Genomic DNA, 18084 nt, shown 5'->3' on the forward strand with positions numbered 1-18084 from the left:
CCCGTCACTACTAAAAATACAAAAATTAGCCGGGCACGGTGGTGGGCATCTGTAATCCCATCTACTCGGGAGGCTGAGGCAGGAGAATCACTTGAACCCAGCATCAGAGGCTGCAGTGAGCTGAGATTGCATAACTCACTCTAGCCTGAGTGACAGAGCAAGATTCCATCTCAAAAAAAAAAAAACACTTCGGGAGGCTGAGGCAGGAGATGCTTGAGCCCAGGAGTTTGAGGCAAGCCTGGGCAACATGAGACCCCATCTCTACGAAAAATAAATAATAATTTTGATTAAGAACTTTATTTTTAGGTATGTGGGCCAACACTATAAATTAGCATCCCTTGGCTGGGCGCAGTGGCGCACACATGTAATCCCAGTACTTTGGGAGGCCAAGGTTGGCAGATCACCTGAGCTCAGGAGATCAGTTCGGCCAGCACGGTGAAACCCTGTCTCTACTAAAAATACAGAAATAAGCCAGGTGTGGTGGCACATGCCTGTAATCCCAGCTACTAGGGAAGATGAGGCAGGAGAATCACTTGAACCTGGGAGGCGGAGGTTGCAGTGAACTGAGATTGTGCCAATGCACTGCAGCCGGGGTGACATAGCAAGACTCTGTCTCAAAAAAAAAAAGAAAAAGAAAAAAAGAGACATGGTCTTGCTTTGTTGCTCAGGTTGCAGTGCAGTGGCACGAACACAGCTCACTGCAGCCTCAACCTCCTGCCTCACCGACCTCAGTATCCCCAACAGCTGGGACTACGGGTGTGTGCCACCACATCCAGCTGATTTTTAAATTTTTTTATAGCAATGAGGTCTCTCCATGTTGCCCAGGCTGGTCTCAAACTCCTGACCTCGTGATCCGCCCACCTTGGCCTCCCAAAGGGCTGGGATTACAGGCGTCAGCCACCACACTTGGTTGCAATCAGATTTTTTAAAACCAGTGTTTCTGGCATAAAAATTTTACTATCATCTTGATATTTACACAATAAAGGCAACAGACCAAGATTTGAAAAATAATTATGATCCTATAGGAAGTAGAAAGATCAGTCTTTAAACATACATAGCCCAGGGTCATTATCCTAAAGATTTCATTTCTTATTATTTGCAACCCCCAAATCAATATTCATGACACTTTCATAGTCATTCATGGAAATTCACAGGATGGCAAAAAATCTGAGTCACCCAATGACATTCCTAGGTGAGGTCAAACAAGGCCTTTAGCTCTCACACTGTAAAAAAAGTGTCCTTTATGCAGTATATTTAAGGTTATGTTTTTTACATTTTTCTTGACGATTTTGGTATTTATAATGGCTCACAAGTGTAGTGCTTAACTGCTATCTAATGCTTCTATGTGCAAGAAGGCTGTGATGTGCCTTACAGAGAAAATACATGTTAGGTGAGCTTTGTCCAGGCACGAGTTATATTGCTATGGGCTATGAGTTCAATGCTAATAAATCAACTGTATATATTAAACGGGCGTCTTGAAGACAGAAAACACATACAATAAGGTATATATTTATATTTATCAGTTGATTAAAGTGTGACCAGCCGGGCGCAGTGGCTCACGCCTGTAATCCCAGCACTTTGGGAGGCCGAGATGAGCCGATCACGAGGTCAGGAGATCAAGACCATCCTGACAGACACGGTGAAACCCCGTCTCTACTAAAAATACAAAAACAAAAAATTAGGCGGGTGTGGTGGCGGGCACCTTGTAGTCCCTGCTACTTGGGAGGCTGAGCCGAGAGAATGGTGTGAACCCAGGGGGCAGAGCTTGCAGTGAGCCGAGACTGTGCCACTGCACTCCAGCCTGGGCGACAGAGCAAGACTCAAGTCTCAAACAAACGAACGAACAGAAAAAAGAAAGTGTGACCAGAGGCTTATAGGTACTTAACCCTGTATTTTCTATAGAAGCAATGATTTATTATTTGCCAATTCAGTGTTTGTGGTGACTTTATAGAATATTGTAACTTGTCCAGGCGTGGTGGCTCACGCCTGTAATCCCAACATTTTGGGAGGTAAAGGCAGGCGGATCACAAGGTCAAGAGATAGAGACCATCTGGCCAACATGGTGAAACCGTCTCTACTACAAATACAAAAATTAGCTGGGTGTGGTGGTGCGCGACTATAGTCCCAGCTACTTGGGAGGCTGAGGCAGGAGAACCACTTGAACCCGGGAGGCGGAGGTTGCAGTGAGCCAAGATCTTGCCACCGCACTCCAGCCTGGTGACACACTGAGACTCTGTCTCAAAAAAAAAAAAAAATTATAACTTATGGTGAATAAAGAGAATTAACTATTACTTTATCAGCCAGATTTGCATGGCTCACCCTATTCATATAAATGTTTTATACTCAACTGGAGAGAATACATAGAAAATAACCAATAAGTTATTTAAATATTTGTAATTAGTGGATTGGTAACAATAATTTCCTACTTAAAATATGACGCGGGTGTTATTTCTTTTTTTTTTTTTGAGACGGAGTCTCGCTCTGTCGCCCAGGCTGGAGTGCAGTGGCTGGATCTCAGCTCACTGCAAGCTCCGCCTCCCGGGTTTACGCCATTCTCCTGCCTCAGCCTCCCGAGTAGCTGGGACTACAGGCGCCCGCCACCTCACCCGGCTAGATTTTTGTATTTTTTAGTAGAGACGGGGTTTCACCATGTTAGCCAGGATGGTCTCGATCTCCTGACCTCGTGATCTGCCCGTCTCGGCCTCCCAAAGTGCTGGGATTACAGGCTTGAGCCACCACGCCCGGCCCGCGGGTGTTATTTCTAATTTTTCTTACCAATCTCTTATTTTCCTCTTACCAAGAATAATTACTGATGTGGTCCCATCTCCAACTTCTTCATCCTGGGTCCGGCTAATTTCAATCATGGACTTGGCTGCTGGATGCTGGACTTGAATCTAAAAAGGTAGATCACTAATGAATTCACACTATTCAAAGACTTCTTAACTCATGAAGCTTGGCCCTAACTCTTGGGCTTCTTGCTTCTATACGTACTTACTTTTCCTTTAATGTTTTACCATATCTTGAAAGATTAAAAATGGCACCCCAAATAGCTTAAGTAAACCACTTTCCAAATTCTTTTTGGGAAAAAATGTATTACATGAACTCAACTATTAAAGCTTCCAGAAGACAGACCGATATCTTTTAGCTTATCTACTGGAGGCACCACTGTGGTTGAATTGTGTTCTTCAATAAGATACGTTGAAGCCAGCCAGGCACGGTGGCTCACACCTGTAATCCCAGCACTTTGGGAGGCGGAGACAGGTGGATCACCTGAGGTCAGGAGTTCGAGACCACATGGCCAATGTGGCGAAACCCTGTCTCTACTAAAAGTATAAAAATTAGCCGGGGGTGGTGGCGCGTGCCTGTAATTCCAGCTACTCAGGAGGCTGAGGCAGGAGAATTGCTTGAACTCATGAGGCGGAGGTTGCAGTAAGCCGAGATCACACCACTGCACTCCAGCGTGGGTGGCGAGAGACTCCATCTCAAAAAAGAGTTATGTTGAAGTCATAACTCCCAGAACTTGTGAATTTTACTTTATTTTAAAATAGGGTTTTTGCAGATGTAACCAAGTTAGATATGGTCATTCTGAATTAGGGTGGGCTCCAAGTCCAATCACCAGTGTCCTTGTGTAAGAGACACACAAGGGAAATAACATGGAGACTGAGGCAGAGACCAAGTTCATGCCAAGGAAAGCCAGCAACCATCAGAAGCGAGAAGAAAAGTGGGGAGCTTCCCGAGACTTCAGAAGGAGCATGGCCCTGCTGACGCCTTTATTTCAGACTTCTAGCTTCATTCTATAAGATAATAAATTTAGGCCGGGCGCGGTGGCTCAAGCCTGTAATCCCAGCATTTTGGGAGGCCGAGACGGGTGGATCACAAGGTCAGGAGATCGAGACCATCCTGGCTAACATGGTGAAACCCCGTCTCTACTAAAAAATACAAAAAACTAGCCGGGCGAGGTGGTGGGCGCCTGTGGTCCCAGCTACTCGGGAGGCTGAGGCAGGAGAATGGCGTAAACCCGGGAGGCAGAGCTTGCAGTGAGCTGAGATCCGGCCACTGCACTCCAGCCTGGGCGACTGAGTGAGACTCCGTCTCAAAAAAAAAAAAAAAAAAAAGATAATAAATTTGTTGTTAATAAAAATGTTGTTGAAGCCAACCAGTTTCTGGTAATCTGTTATGGCAGCCCTAAAAAAACTAATCAGAGCCTGTATCTTAATAGGTCCCTTATGTTTATAGAACTGTCAGAAAGAAAAAAAGAAAAAAACAAAAACAAAACACACCTCTCGAAGAATGGCATTGCCATCGTTGGTCATCACAATGCCTCCCATTGGGTCCAAAAGCATCTAAGATGAAAGCAAAAGGTATATTTAAAGTGTCCTAGATAACAGGAAGAAATAAATTGTAGTCTTTAAGATTTTTAGGAAGAGATAAGCCTACCTTCATCATGGACTTGGGTCCCAAACATGTGCGGATGATATCTGCAATAGTCTAATGGAAAGGGAACATAAAACATGCAAGCACAAATCAGAGGATAGCGTGAGAATGTTGGAGTAATAGGGGAAAGGGGCATGAACAACCCACAGAGCCAGTGTTTTATTTTATTTTAATTTCATTTTATTTTTAGATACGGGGTCTCACTATGTTGTTCAGGCTGGTCTCAAACTCCCGGGTCCAAGTGATCCACCCACTTCGGCCTCCCAAAGTGTTAGGATTACAGGCATGAGCCACTGCGCCCAGCCAGAGTCAGTGTTTTTAATGATACCCCTAAAGCATGGTTAGCAATCACTTTAGACACAGCATGCCACTTTAGATATAGCATGTGGCTAGCTCTGTTGTTTTTCTCCCCTTGGGAATGCTTTCAGGATGGATACAGAAATGACTTTTCACAAGAGTAAGGGGGAAATGGCTCCCAGAGCTTCTGTTTCCCAGCAGTCCTAATTACTAGAAGTCCACGTCTTAGTATTTCTTTCCATGACAGTGGCCTCTACACCATCCTAAATCAGATATAAGGCTACTTCACTATTTCATTCAAACGACATTTACCGAATATCTATTCAAGATCTACAGTGGGCACTAGGAATACAAAAGGGAATTAACAAAGTACTTCTGTTCAAGTAACTCAGTTTAGTATGGGAGACAAACACAAATAGAATACTATAAAACAATACACAGCAACGGAATAATGCACAATACGAGAAGATTATCAGTCCTAACTCAGAAGGGGAGGGCTTCCTTTCCCCTACCATCATCAGGAAAATGTTCTGAAAGAAGAGGTCAACTTTTCCTCTATTTGCTCACTCTATAAAGTCTAGATGTACAGGACACACGGGCTATGACCAAATACCAGGGAAGATAGCTGGAGGCAAACTACCATAAACACTTAAAAGATTTGTGACCTTGGCAGCATTGATGTTTCCAGATTGAACTTTTCTTCCAGATTCACGCTTTGTGTTCTGGCCTAAAATAGATAAAAACACAACAGTCAACAGCCCAGGACTGCCCCATCATACACAAGCTATTTATTTCCCAGTCTTTGAAAAATAAGAATGCAGGTTTCATGGTGTATCCACACAGCAAAGCTTATCAAACTCTACACTTTAAATAAGTGCAGTTTATTACATGTCAACCATATCTCAAAAACCTGTAAACATATGTCCCTATGGCTGTTTACTTCCTTCTGTATTTCAACCCTTGATATATTAAGAAATAACTTTGGAATCCTGGTTAATACTTATCTTCTAACCAGATATTCATATATTTACAGCAGGGATTCATAACCTGAGATCCATGAATGGGCCTTAATGGGATAGTGAACTCCCTGAGATTATGTGAGAAAATGAGAGATACTGCAATTTTTTTTTTTTTTCTCCCGGAAAGAGGATCCACAGCTATTATCAGATTCTCAAAGGGCTGGTGACCCTAAGAAATGACCATTCATTGCTTTATGTAAGCAGGGAAAGAGTCTGGGAATTCACATTTTCTGCTTGGAAAGGGGGATCATACTCTAACAGGTCCAACATAATTAGTGATAGTGCCCCCACAGCATACTGTTTAGAACACATTCAACAGTATGCAAGATAAATTATATAGTCACCTCATAACTGGATGTAATAAGAAGGCCTCAGTAACCCATTTACCACCACTAAGAACTGACTACATACTTTAACTGGGAGCCTAATTGGTCACAGCCAACTAATGCCAGAGATTAATGCAGATCTGAAAGGAGCTTTGCAAATACACCACTCACCCCCAGGTCATCCCAGTGGAGACAAGCCAGTGGTTACAACCAAACCAACATAATGTTTATTTCCTTCCTCTCTCTAAATTACATTCCCTTACAATTTAAGTCTGTAAATCTTTCAATCCAGTCCCATCAAACCAAAACACCCACAATGCTTAGGATTTACATCTATCTCAGGGAGCTGTAACCAAAAACCCGCATGGACCTACAATCCATCAGAAAGAAGGTTTTTTGTTTGTTTGTTTTTGAGATGGAGTCTCTGTCGCCCAGGCTGGAGTGCAGTGGCGGGATCCCGACTCACTGCAAGCTCCGCCTCCCGGGTTCACGCCATTCTCCTGCCTCAGCCTCCAAGTAGCTGGGACTACAGGCGCCCGCCACCAGGCCCGGCTAATTTTTTTTGTATTTTTAGTAGAGACGGGGTTTCACTGAGTTAGCCAAGACGGTCTCAATCTCCTGACCTCATGAGACGCCCGCCTCGGCCTCCGAAAGTGCTGGGATTACAGGCGTGAGCCACTGCACCCAACCTCTTTTTTTTTTTTTTTTTCAAAATAGCGTTAAGTTTTATTTATTTTTTTCCTTAAAAGTTATTTCCCAGGTACAGAGATAATGAATAAAAACTCTGAAAGGCATTCAGTATACAGAAGACGGTAAGGGAGGGGAGATGGCTAGTCAGGCTCTGCAGATGAGGTACAGAAGTTACACACAGAATGGAAACATATCAAAGGAAGCCAAGGGAGGTGGTGCTCATTAGAAAAAATAAGGGACCAGGCAAGGTGGCTCACGCCTGTAATCCCAGCACTTTGGGAGGCTGAGGTGGGTGGATCACCTGAGCTCAGGAGTTGGAGACCAGCCTGGCCAACATGGTGAAACTCCAGTTCTACCAAAAACACAAAAATTAGTCTGGCGTGGTGGCGCGCGCCTGTACTCGCAGCTACTGGGGAGGCTGAGGCAGGAGAAATGCTTGAACCTGGGAGACAGAGGATGCAGTGAACAGAGATCGCGCCACTGCACCCCAGCCTGGGTGACAGAGCGAGACTCTGCCTCAAAAAATAGAAAGAAAAAATAAATAAGGGATCTTCCGAAGGGAAAAGGTGACCAGTCGAGAAATCTGGGAAAACCCAACTGGTGAGTGGGAAAGATTACAACGCCGGGGACACGGAGGGAACGATTACATCTATGATCAGTGAAGCAAGTAGGGTTACTTCAGGAACAGGGTTGCTGTTCAAACGACTTTTACTGAAAATAAATGTAACGTAAAGTGACCAAGATTATTACCTATTCACCAGACCCTCTTCAAGCAGTAGTCTGCCCACTTATCTCATTTAATTCTCACAATTCTACTAGGAAATACTATTAACTCCGTAATACAGATTGAAACATTTAAATGACCGCTACTAAGGGATGGACCAAGGATACAAAGCTAGACCTAACTGAAAAACAAAAAACATTATTCATGCAGCTATTCAGGGACAATCAGGCTAGAAAGGGCGCAGCGGCGGGGGAAGCGTGGGGACTGAGGGACAGAACGCGGAGTGGGAAAGAGCTTCCCAAGACGAGCACAGGTCAAGAAAAGAGGCTCGGCGAGAAAAAGGTCAGTTTGAGTTTGTGAAGAGAAGCGAACAGGTTAAGGGAAGAAAGGAAAGCGGGACACCGGGCTTCCAAAATGAAGATGATGACTGGAAGGCTCAGGGGCCGAGTCAGGGCGGGACGGAGCTGAGGCAACACAGAAAACCATGGACAGAGAAGGGTGAAAAGGGGGTCCCTTTCCTGGCATCCCCAGAACTCACTGAGCACGAGTACGGGACGATGGCCCATCATGGCGGCGCGATGCAGAGCCGGGTACCCAGAGCTGGGGGAACCGGCAGAATCTTCTGGAGAGAGAGAACCAGACAGAAACCCAGAAAACGCTGCCTCCTCAGGGCTTACACCTTAACCCGCTACTCTCAAGGTAGTCACCAATCACCGCACCCATCTCATTGATCGGCACAAAAACAGACCAATTGACATCCTGAGTCCCGCCTTCTACGCAAGAACGACCAGACAAGTTAGGCAGAGAGAGCACGATGAAGGCACTGGGAGGGCACAGGCGCTTGCGCAATAGGGTGGCCGCTCCCGGCAGCGTGCAGCGCGAACGTCGGCGCAGGCGCCAAGGCTCTGGCAGTTGGCCGGCACACCACTACGCATGTGTGTCAACTCTAGGGTTGGGTGCTGGGGTTGCGGCTTTCGGTTAACACCGCAGGTGAGGTCGTTAAACTGTATTGCGACTCGGCTCCTATCCGACCGTGAAGGCTAAGAAAGGCTTGACAGTTTCCACTGTTTTGTTCTAGCCTTAGCAATAGGTGGACTAGAGAGGCGGGACTCCCGCCAGCAGATGGGGGAAGACCTGGCCGACTTGGCCCTGGGTGAAGTGGGAGTTGTAGTCTTACAGTGCCGTACTGGGCAGCCTTTTTCCGGGCACACTGGGAGTTGTGGTTTATCGCATCTGGACTAATGGCTGTGTGTGGACTTTTCCCTTTTTAGGAAATGCTTTCAGTGAGGCTATGAGCAGTACCGGAGGGTGATGGCTTGCGTTTCCTTAAGTTATCTTATCTAAAATATTTTCCCAAGTATTTCCGCCGGGCGCTGTGACTCACGCCTGTAATCCCAGCACTTTGGGAGGCCGAGGCGGGTGGATCACCTGAGGTCAGGAGTTCGAGACCATCGTGGCCAATATGGTGAAACCCCGACTCTAATAAAAATAGAAAAATTAGCCGGGCGTTGTGGCGCGCGCCTATAATCCCAGCTACTCGGGGGGCTGAGGCAGGAGAATCGCTTGACCCATGGAGGTTGCAGTGAGCCTAGATCGCGGCACTGCACTTCAGCCTGGCGACAGAGTGAGACTTCATCTCAAAAAAAAAAAAAAAAAAAAAAAAAAATTATTCCCTGTGGTGCTTTGAGATTTTATTTCCCCACATCCATCCCTCTCCCGCTGTCCTCAGTCTTAGTTAGAGATGATGGGGAGCCAGAGTTTTAAAATTACCATTCGGGATAGGAGAAGGACTCATCATACCGTGGAATTTAAACATGGTGAGAACACGGAAAGTAATTGCCCGTTCATCAGAGAGGTTTAAGGTTTGGCTTTGGTTAAATTACTATTTTGTCCAGAAAAAAAAGGAAGCACTGGTATAGAAATAGCTGTTTTCCAAACTAGTGAAGGAGAACAGTCACGCGTTTGGCCATGAAATAGAGTTTCCTACTTTTTCCTCCGCAGACTGGAACAGCCTGAGATCTGCTGGAGATAACTTAGGAAATTGTCATAGTGAAAATACTAGCATGGATTGTTGATCATCTGATGCTATGATTCTTTCCCAGGCACCACACCTGTTGGTGTTCAGATGGAGCAGCACACCAGTCATCCTAACAGAAAAGGTGTGTGTTGGAGGCCCTGCTTCCCCTCTCTTAAAAAGCAAGACCTCCTTTGCATTCCCCATTAAATGGAAGCATTGCTGTATTCCCAGAACCTAGAACTGGATCTGTTAAATAGTAGATGCTCAGTGATTATTTGTTAAATGAATTTATTATTCTTCCTTTGTATCTCCTCTTACTACTTAGAACAAGACTGTGTACAGGATCTTAGAAGACATGGTGTTAGCTAGAGTGAACAGATACTGAGTTGTAGTGGGACAATTCCATTGGTGGCCAGGGAAATGCCTGAGGCCTTCTGACTCCAGAGCCTATCCACTTAACTATAGGTGGAATACATTATCTGAAAGACCTACTATTCCATAGCTTGGACATAATTTTTTTTTTTAATACGGAGTTTTGCTCTTATTGCCCAGGCTGGAGTGCAGTGGCATGATCTTGGCTCACCGCAACCTCCGCCTCCCGGGTTCAAGCAATTCTCCTGCCTCAGCCTCCCGAGTAGCTGGGATTACAGGCATGTGCCCCCACGCCCAGCTAATTTTGTATTTTTAGTAGAGATGGGGTTTCTCCATGTTGGTCAGGCTGGTTTCCAACTCCCGACCTCAGGTGATCTGCCTGCCTTGGCCTCCCAAAGTGCTGGGATTACAGGCGTGAGCGACTGCGCCCGGCCCCAGCTTGGACATAAATTAACTAGCTCTTTTCACAGAGTATGTAGTGCAGTGGTAAAGAGCATGACTTTGGAGTCTACAGGACCAAATTTAATTCCAGCTGCTATTTGCCAGACCCTCTTTTTTTTTGTTTTTGTTTTTGTTTTTTTTTTGAGACGGAGTCTCGCTCTGTCGCCCAGGCTGGAGTGCAGTGGCCGGATCTCAGCTCACCGCCAGCTCCGCCTACCGGGTTCACGCCATTCTCCTGCCTCAGCCTCCCAAGTAGCTGGGACTACAGGCGCCCGCCACCTCGCCCGGCTAGTTTTTTTTTGTTGTTGTTGTTTTTTTTAGTAGAGACGGGGTTTCACCGTGTTAGCCGTGATGGTCTCGATCTCCTGACCTCGTGATCCACCCGTCTCGGCCTCCCAAAGTGCTGGGATTACAGGCTTGAGCCACCGCGCCCAGCCTTGTCAGACCCTCTTAAGCCGTTTACCTACTTAGGATCACTGCAACCTCTGCCTCCTAGATTCAAGTGATTCTTGTGCCTCAGCCACCCAAGTAGCTGGGATTACAGGTGTATGCTGCCACGCCTGGCTAATTTTTGTATTTTTAGTACAGATGGGGTTATGCCAGGTCTTGAACTCCTGGCCTCAGGTGATCCACCCACTTTGGCCTCCCAAAGTCCTGGGATTACAGACGTGAGCCATCGCGCCCAGCCAGTTTACAACTTATTTAATGCTCGCAATTCTACTAGAAAATACTGTTAACCCCACAACGGATTGAAACATTTAAATTTACTGCTACTAAGGGATGGGCTAAGGGTATAAAGCTAGGCCTAACTAAAAAAACATTATTCATTCACACATATTAACTGTGGAATCTTGAGCAAATTTCCTGACTTAAGTTTCCTCAAGTAAAATGTAGGTAAAGCTACCTACTTTATCTACATTCCTCAGGTCACGTTCCCCAGTTCCACAAGACTCTCATAGCACTTACTGAAATGTAATAGTGTGTGTGCTTGATCACCTAATGACTGTCTACACTGCAAGACTATCAGTTCCAGGAGAGTAGGGACCACATCTGTTTAGCAGACTGTGGTATCCACAATGACTCTACTTTAAGGGTCATTGTGAGAAACATGTAAGAGAATGTACGTAAAGCAACTTTTATTATCATACCTCCACCCTCATCCTCTGTCATATGTTGTCAGAAATATAGCTCCTTTAGTATAGAGTGTATGTAAAGCAGTCTCTCTTTTTAAAATTAAAAACAATTTTTAATTTCTCATGTCACCTTGTGTAAAAATATGTAAAGCATTCTTCAAACCTTATAACCCAATATAAAATGCATTCTCGGCTGGGCACGGTGGCTCTCACCTGTAATCCCAGCACTTTGGAAGGCTGAGGTGGGCGGATCACGAGGTCAGGAGATTGAGACCATCCTGGCTAACATGGTGAAACCCCGTTTCTACTAAAAATACAAAAAATTAGCCGGGTGTTGTGGCGGGCACCTGTAGTCCCAGCTACTTGGGAGGCTGAGGTAGGAGAATGGCATGAACCTGGGAGGCAGAGCTTGCAGTGAGCCGAGATCACACCACTGCACTCCACCCTGGGTGACAGAGCAAGACTCCGTCTCCAAAAAAAACAAAATGCATTCTCATATGCCTAGGAAGGACTCAAATTATTTTGAAGTGCATTTGCATGGGAATTAACATATTTTGCATGGAAATTAACACATTATTGAGAAGAATCTTGAGACCTAAGTTTCAGCTTCTGTCTCCTTACCACATTCTGCACAAACCATCAAATGAGCTGATGACTCTGGAGCAGGAGGGAAAAGAAGATGGATGACCTACCAGTAGAGCTTGGAAAATCCACAAACCCAGTAACCCAGTGCAAAAGAAAAATACCAAAACCAATAAAACATATTTTCCTCACCAAAAGTGACTGACAGAGAACAGATTTCAGTTTTCATAGGCTCAGTGACCTTCCAGACAGAAAGCATCTCACCCTGGCACCCACATATAAGGACTTCTTCCTCTTACCAGACCACTCCTTCTGTTGCCCTCTGAGTAAAGAACAAGAATAAGACATCTTTCTTCATACAACCTACTTTTCACACTTCTGCCACCAGGCTTGTTTTTTATGAAGAGACCCTTCTTTATCCTTCAGATCCCAGCTGAGATATCACTTCCTCAGGACATGTTTTTCAGCTCTACAGACTAGGTCAGTTGCTTTCATAGCACTTACTGAAGTGTAATGGTGTGTGTGCTTGATCACCTAATGACTGTCCGCACAGCAAGACTGTCAGTTCCAGCAGAGTAGTGACCACTTCTGTTTAGCAAACTGTGGTATCCACAGTGACTGACACATAGCAGGCACTTAGCTATCTCTTATGTGTGTGAATGAAAATGAATTGTTTTTCCGTCCTTTCTTGATTTCATTATAACAGTGAATTATTGTCTCCTTACTGTCTTGCCTTTTTAACTCTTACCTAGTTCCAGCTGTCTGACTTTCCATCCATTGCCCTTGTCTACTTTGCCACTTCCTTTTCATCTTCTAGACTCTTGAGGAGGAGTTCCTTGAAGGTTCAGTTTTTGTCTCTCTGTTTTTTAGCTTGGAGAGCTAATGTATTTTTGCAGCTTCTTTATCCTCTTTTTGGGGCTGGCCTGGCAGTTTGACCTTTCACTTGAGCTCCGGTGCCAGCTCTTTGGCTGTTTTTCTAGACACTTCTATTGGGATTTCCTACTCTCACCTCAGATTCAGTATGTCCAGATGTGATTATGTTAATATGAGAGTTGAGTTTTACTCAAACTTCTTTAAGTCAAAAAGGCAATTCAGGGGTTGTGCAGTTGGGAGAGATGCTGAAGTAGCTCACAGAATAATGGGAAGAAGAGTGGCAAAAACCAGGGCCTCAGGGACTAAAACTGGGGATTCAGTGCCTCTTGGTGTCTGTATATCCATTTATCTCCTATGCTTTTTCTTGTCTCTGATCTCTTGCTTTTATCCACTTCTCATGGTGTACTAGCCAAATAGCTTTCACTGGGCCCAACCATACATTTTCTCAGAATAGGAGATCAGAAGAAAGTAAATTAATTTCTTTCTTTTCTTTTTTTTTTTTTTGAGACAGAGTCTCGCTCTGTTGCCCAGGCTGGAGTGCAGTGGCCGGATCTCAGCTCACTGCAAGCTCCGCCTCCCAGGTTTACGCCATTCTCCTGCCTCAGCCTCCCGAGTAGCTGGGACTACAGGCGCCCGCCACCTCGCCCGGCTAGCTTTTTGTAGTTTTTAGTAGAAACGGGGTTTCACCGTGTAAGCCAGGATGGTCTCGATCTCCTGACCTCGTGATCCGCCCGTCTCGGCCTCCCAAAGTGCTGGGATTACAAGCTTGAGCCACCGCGCCCGGCCGAAAGTAAATTTCTTAGACACGGAATCCATATATTAATCCCAGGGAATGACTCTGGCCCAACTTACCTCATGTGCCTACTCCCTTGGCTCAGTCACAGTTGCCAAGGGGGATGGGAATACCATCATTGGCCTGTATTGGGTCACACGCCAATCCTTGTTAGGGAGAGGGGCTTGATTGTGGTCTTACCAGTATAGCCTGGCTTCTCAAGCTTTTTGTTGTTGTTGTTTTGTTTTTTTTTTTGAGAAGGAATTTCACTCTTGTTGCCCAGGCTGGAGTGCAGTGGTGTCTTGGCTCGCTGCAGTCTCTCCCTCCCGGGTTCAAGCGATTCTCCTGCCTCAGCCTCCCAAGTAGCTGGGATTATAGGCACCCACCACCATGCCTGGCTAATTTTGTATTTTTAGGAGAGATGGAGTTTTACCATGTTGGTCAGGCTACTTTTTGAACTCCTGACCTCAGGTGATCTGCCCGCCTCGGCCTCCCAAAGTGCTGGGATTACAAGCGTGAGCCACCGTGCCAGCCACTTCTCAAGTTTTTAAGATTTAGTGAATACTTAATAAGATTTAGTGAATACCAGAAGGCAGGTAGAGTTCTCTCACTACTCATATTGATCTCTTCTCTCTTTTAAAAAACATTCACTTTTACATGTAATCACATAGTATAACTAACAGATAAAAGGCTTTTATTTTCACCCCAGACTATCAGACTCATTGTTTATGTCCTCGTCTTGTTAGATCACTGTTTCACCTGCGATTTGTCTTCCTAACTAGATAATAAGCATCTAAGAAACCACGTCTTAGCTTATCCCACTCCTGCTTGGTTTCTCTTAATCCTATTATGATTTCCTTTTTGTCTTATGTGTCTTTCTGATATGTAACATATTCAAAGCAGGGCCTGGGCACCTGCTTTCATGGACCAGGTGCAGGGATCTAATTAGAATGGCTGTCCCTTGTTGGAATGAGCTCTGATTTAGTTACCTCTGATTTAGTTCCAGCCAAAGAGGAAGCTAATGCTGTGCCTCTTTGTAGAGCAAAACTCTCCCCCAGCTATATTAATCTTCAAGCAAGTTCCCCACCAGCCACTTTTCTGAACATCCAGACAACAAAGCTGCCCTCAGGTAAGTATGTAGGGAGGGTTTTCTAATGGACTCAGCAGGGGGAGGGGTTGCATGGAGGAGGTGGCTTGAGCTGTCACCTATTGATCAAGAGCCAAATCTATGATAGGCATCTATAGATTTTTCCATGGTAGCTTGTTGATTATTTAGTTTCATTGATTTCATTATCATCCCAGTTCTACCAACTTGTATTGTTTCCTTGCTTGTTAGCACCTTTGATAGACTAGGCAGGAGTGAAGTGAACCTCTCATTGCTTATTGGTAATTTTAGTTAAAAGATGGCCAGGTTTACCCCTGTTCACTTGGGAAGGTAAAATTTTAAAAAACGGTGGCCAGAGAAGGAAACTATCAGCTTGGTCTCAGGTTCTTTGAATTTTCATCATTCATCTTCCCCTGGGGAGGTCAGTGGGTATTTGGCATAGCTATGGGGAACCAAACAGGGCACTAACTAGACAGTCATAACCCCTGTTTTTGAGGATCTCAGAGTCCAACAAAGAAGTCAAGACTGATAAAAATACAAACAGCAGGCCGGGTGCGGTGGCTCAAGCCTGTAATCCCAGCACTTTGGGAGGCCGAGACGGGCGGATCACGAGGTCAGGAGATCGAGACCATCCTGGCGAACACGGTGAAACCCCCGTCTCTACTAAAAATACAAAAAAACTAGCCGGGCGAGGTGGCGGGTGCCTGTAGTCCCAGCTACTCCGGAGGCTGAGGCAGGAGAATGGCCTAAACCCGGGAGGCGGAGCTTGCAGTGAGCTGAGATCCGGCCACTGCACTCCAGCCCGGGCTACAGAGCAAGACTCCGTCTCAAAAAAAAAAAAACAGGCCGGGCGCGATGGCTCAAGCCTGTAATCCCAGCACTTTGGGAGGCCGAGACGGGCAGATCACGAGGTCAGGAGATCGAGACCATCCTGGCTAACACGGTGAAACCCCGTCTCTACTAAAAAATACAAAAAAAAAAAAAAAAAAAATACAAAAAAATAGCCGGGCGCAGTGGCGGCGCCTGTAGTGCCAGCTACTCGGGAGGCTGAGGCAGGAGAATGGCGTGAACCCGGGAGGCGGAGCTTGCAGTGAGCTGAGATCGGCCACAGCACTCCAGCCTGGGGGACAGAGCGAGACTCCGTCTCAAAAAAAAACAAAAACAAAAACAAAAACAAACAGCAGATAATATAATTACCAAAGTTAACTGGCTGTGTATAGTGTAGTTTAAAATATTAGAAAAAGTAGCTGGGCACAGTGGCTCACGCCTGTAATCCTAGCACTTTGGGAGGCCGAGGCAGGCGGATTGCCTGAGGTCAGGAGTTCGAGACCAGCCTGACTGACATGGTGAAACCTCACCTCTACTAAAAATACAAAAATTAGCCGGGTGTGGTGGCAGATGCCTGAAATCTCAGTTACTCAGGAGGCTGAGGCAGGAGAATCACTTGAACCCGGGAGGCGGAGGTTGCAGTGAGCCAAGACTGGGCCATTGCACTCCAGCCTGGGCAACAAGAGTGAAACTCCATCTCAGAAAAAAAAAAAAAGAATGGACTGGTGGGGCGCGGTGGCTCTTGCCTGTAATCCCAGCACTTTGGGAGGCTGAGGCGGGCAGATCACCTGAGGTCAGGAGTTTGAGACCAGTCTCACCAACATGGTGAAACCCTGTCTCTACTAAAAATACAAAAATTAGCTGGGCATGGTGGCACCTGCCTGTAATCCCAGCTACTTGGGAGACTGAGGTAGGAGAATTGCTTGAACCGGGAGGTGGAGGTTGCAGTGAGCTGGGATTGTACTGCTGCACTACAGCCTGGGAGACAGAGCAAGGCTCCATTGAAAAAAAAAATAATAAAAGAAAAAGAAAAATATTAGAAAAAGAATGGACTGGCCAGGTGCAGTGGCTCACGCTTATAATACCAACACTTTGGAAGGCCAGGGCAGGCAGATCACCTGAGGTCAGGAGTTCAAGACCAGCCTGCGCAGCATGGTGAAACCTCATCTCTACTAATGATACAAAAATTAGGTGGACATGGTGGCACATGCCTGTAATCCCAGCTACTCAGAAAGTTGAGGCAGGAGAATTGCTTGAACCCAGGAGGTGGAGGTTGCAGTGAGCCGAGATTGTACCATTGTACTCCAGCCTGGGTGACAAGTGAAACTCCGTCTCCAAAAAAATAAAAGAATGGACCAATGCAGCAAGAATGGTTGAAGTTAGGGAACTTCAGGTCAGTAAGACACTATGTCAGGTAGCAGAGGAGGCTGAGGTATCCCATGAGCTCTAGGGAAGTTAGGCCTTCCTCCCAGACCATTTCATTCACTTATCAAATATTTGTTATACGCCGGGCATTTTTCTAGGTGCTGGGTTAAAGTAGTGAATAAATCAGATAAAAATCCTTCCCTTCCTGGAGCTTGCATTCTAGAAGAGGAACTTAGACAAAATTTAAGTAATTATAAAATATGCAATATGACCATAAATATTATGGGAAAAGTAAAACAAGGGAGAGGGGTAATAAGTTCCAATGATTGATTTCAAATTAAAATAGGATAGCCAGGTATGCCTCACTGGGAGGTGACAGCTGGGCAGAGGTATGTCTGGGTTGGGTTGTGCCTGGAAAGACTGGAGAGGTCATTTTATTACGGTCCTTCCAACCTCAGTACAATTACCAATTCTCTCTCCTTTGTTTCCTTGCACCTCCATTGCTTTTCCTTCTGGAGTTGATCACAAGCCCAAGGAATGCCTAGGACTCCTGGAATGTATGTATGCCAACCTCCAGCTTCAGACCCAGCTCACCCAACAACAGATGGCTATTTTGGAACATTTACAGGCATCCGTGACACAACTGGCTCCTGGGAGGGGAAGCAATAACTCTACTCTCCCAGCCTTATCTCCTAATCCATTGTTAAATCACCTGCCCCAATTCAGTAAATGAACTGTGGAACAAAGTTACTGTGTTTTTTTTCCTCTGTCTTCCCAGTAAACGCTTGTTGGAATCTGGGTATATGTATTCTACATATGGTTAATTTGTTCACAGGTTCATAATAAGTGCTCATGGAGTTCAAAGCATTGTACAAAGGAGTTTGGGGGAATTACTGTCTAACGAGGCAGACAATTCATTGCATAATGTAGTGGTGTTCTGAAAGGGGATGGAGGTTAAGAAATAACATTGGAGGTTACTAGGATACAACTGGACCAATTTTAGAATCTTGATGGAGAATGTGGCTTTATGATGTCACTTGAAGAAGGGAGGGGTTGGGTGGCATGGACAGATGAAGTCAGGTAGGTCCATATCAGTTGGGAAGCTT

At 45.5% G+C, this 18084-nt stretch overlaps 2 protein-coding genes across 3 annotated transcripts in view; one reads left to right on the top strand and one right to left on the bottom strand.

The window, feature by feature from the left end:
* The window catches only part of CCT3 (chaperonin containing TCP1 subunit 3), a 28294-nt gene extending 20004 nt beyond the window's left edge, over positions 1–8290 (bottom strand). The window contains exons 1-5 of the mRNA XM_026457048.1: positions 8029–8290; positions 5397–5458; positions 4438–4488; positions 4281–4343; positions 2798–2894 (exon numbers count right to left, since the gene is read on the bottom strand). Of these exons, the coding sequence (XP_026312833.1) occupies positions 2798–2894; positions 4281–4343; positions 4438–4488; positions 5397–5458; positions 8029–8059 (304 nt within the window). The 5' untranslated portion in view covers positions 8060–8290. The remainder of the gene's footprint in view (positions 1–2797; positions 2895–4280; positions 4344–4437; positions 4489–5396; positions 5459–8028) is intronic.
* A 50-nt stretch (positions 8291–8340) lies between these two features.
* On the top strand, positions 8341–17724 carry TSACC (TSSK6 activating cochaperone). 2 transcript variants are annotated; one of them, XM_023214052.2, is made up of 4 exons: positions 8341–8480; positions 9593–9649; positions 14681–14809; positions 17508–17724. In XM_023214052.2, exons 2-4 carry the CDS (start codon positions 9616–9618, stop codon positions 17645–17647), a joined length of 303 nt encoding a protein of 100 aa, XP_023069820.1. In that variant the 5' UTR covers positions 8341–8480; positions 9593–9615; the 3' UTR covers positions 17648–17724. The 2 variants fall into 2 exon arrangements, with proteins under 2 accessions (XP_023069820.1, XP_023069819.1); XM_023214051.2 differs by having other exon boundaries at positions 8377–8480; positions 17497–17724.
* Positions 17725–18084: the final 360 nt, after the last annotated feature.

Source organism: Piliocolobus tephrosceles, chromosome 1, assembly GCF_002776525.5.
Source record: "Piliocolobus tephrosceles isolate RC106 chromosome 1, ASM277652v3, whole genome shotgun sequence".
NCBI classification, from domain to species: Eukaryota; Metazoa; Chordata; class Mammalia; order Primates; family Cercopithecidae; genus Piliocolobus; species Piliocolobus tephrosceles.

Bases quoted from the DNA above. Each gene is read 5' to 3' on its own strand.
- TSACC (XM_023214051.2), top strand. From the start codon at position 9,616: ATGGAGCAGCACACCAGTCATCCTAACAGAAAAG. The intron at 9,650-14,680 runs GTGTGTGTTGGA...CCTCTGATTTAG, and splicing joins CAGTCATCCTAACAGAAAAG to TTCCAGCCAAAGAGGAAGCT. The intron at 14,810-17,496 runs GTAAGTATGTAG...TTCCTTCTGGAG, and splicing joins GACAACAAAGCTGCCCTCAG to TTGATCACAAGCCCAAGGAA.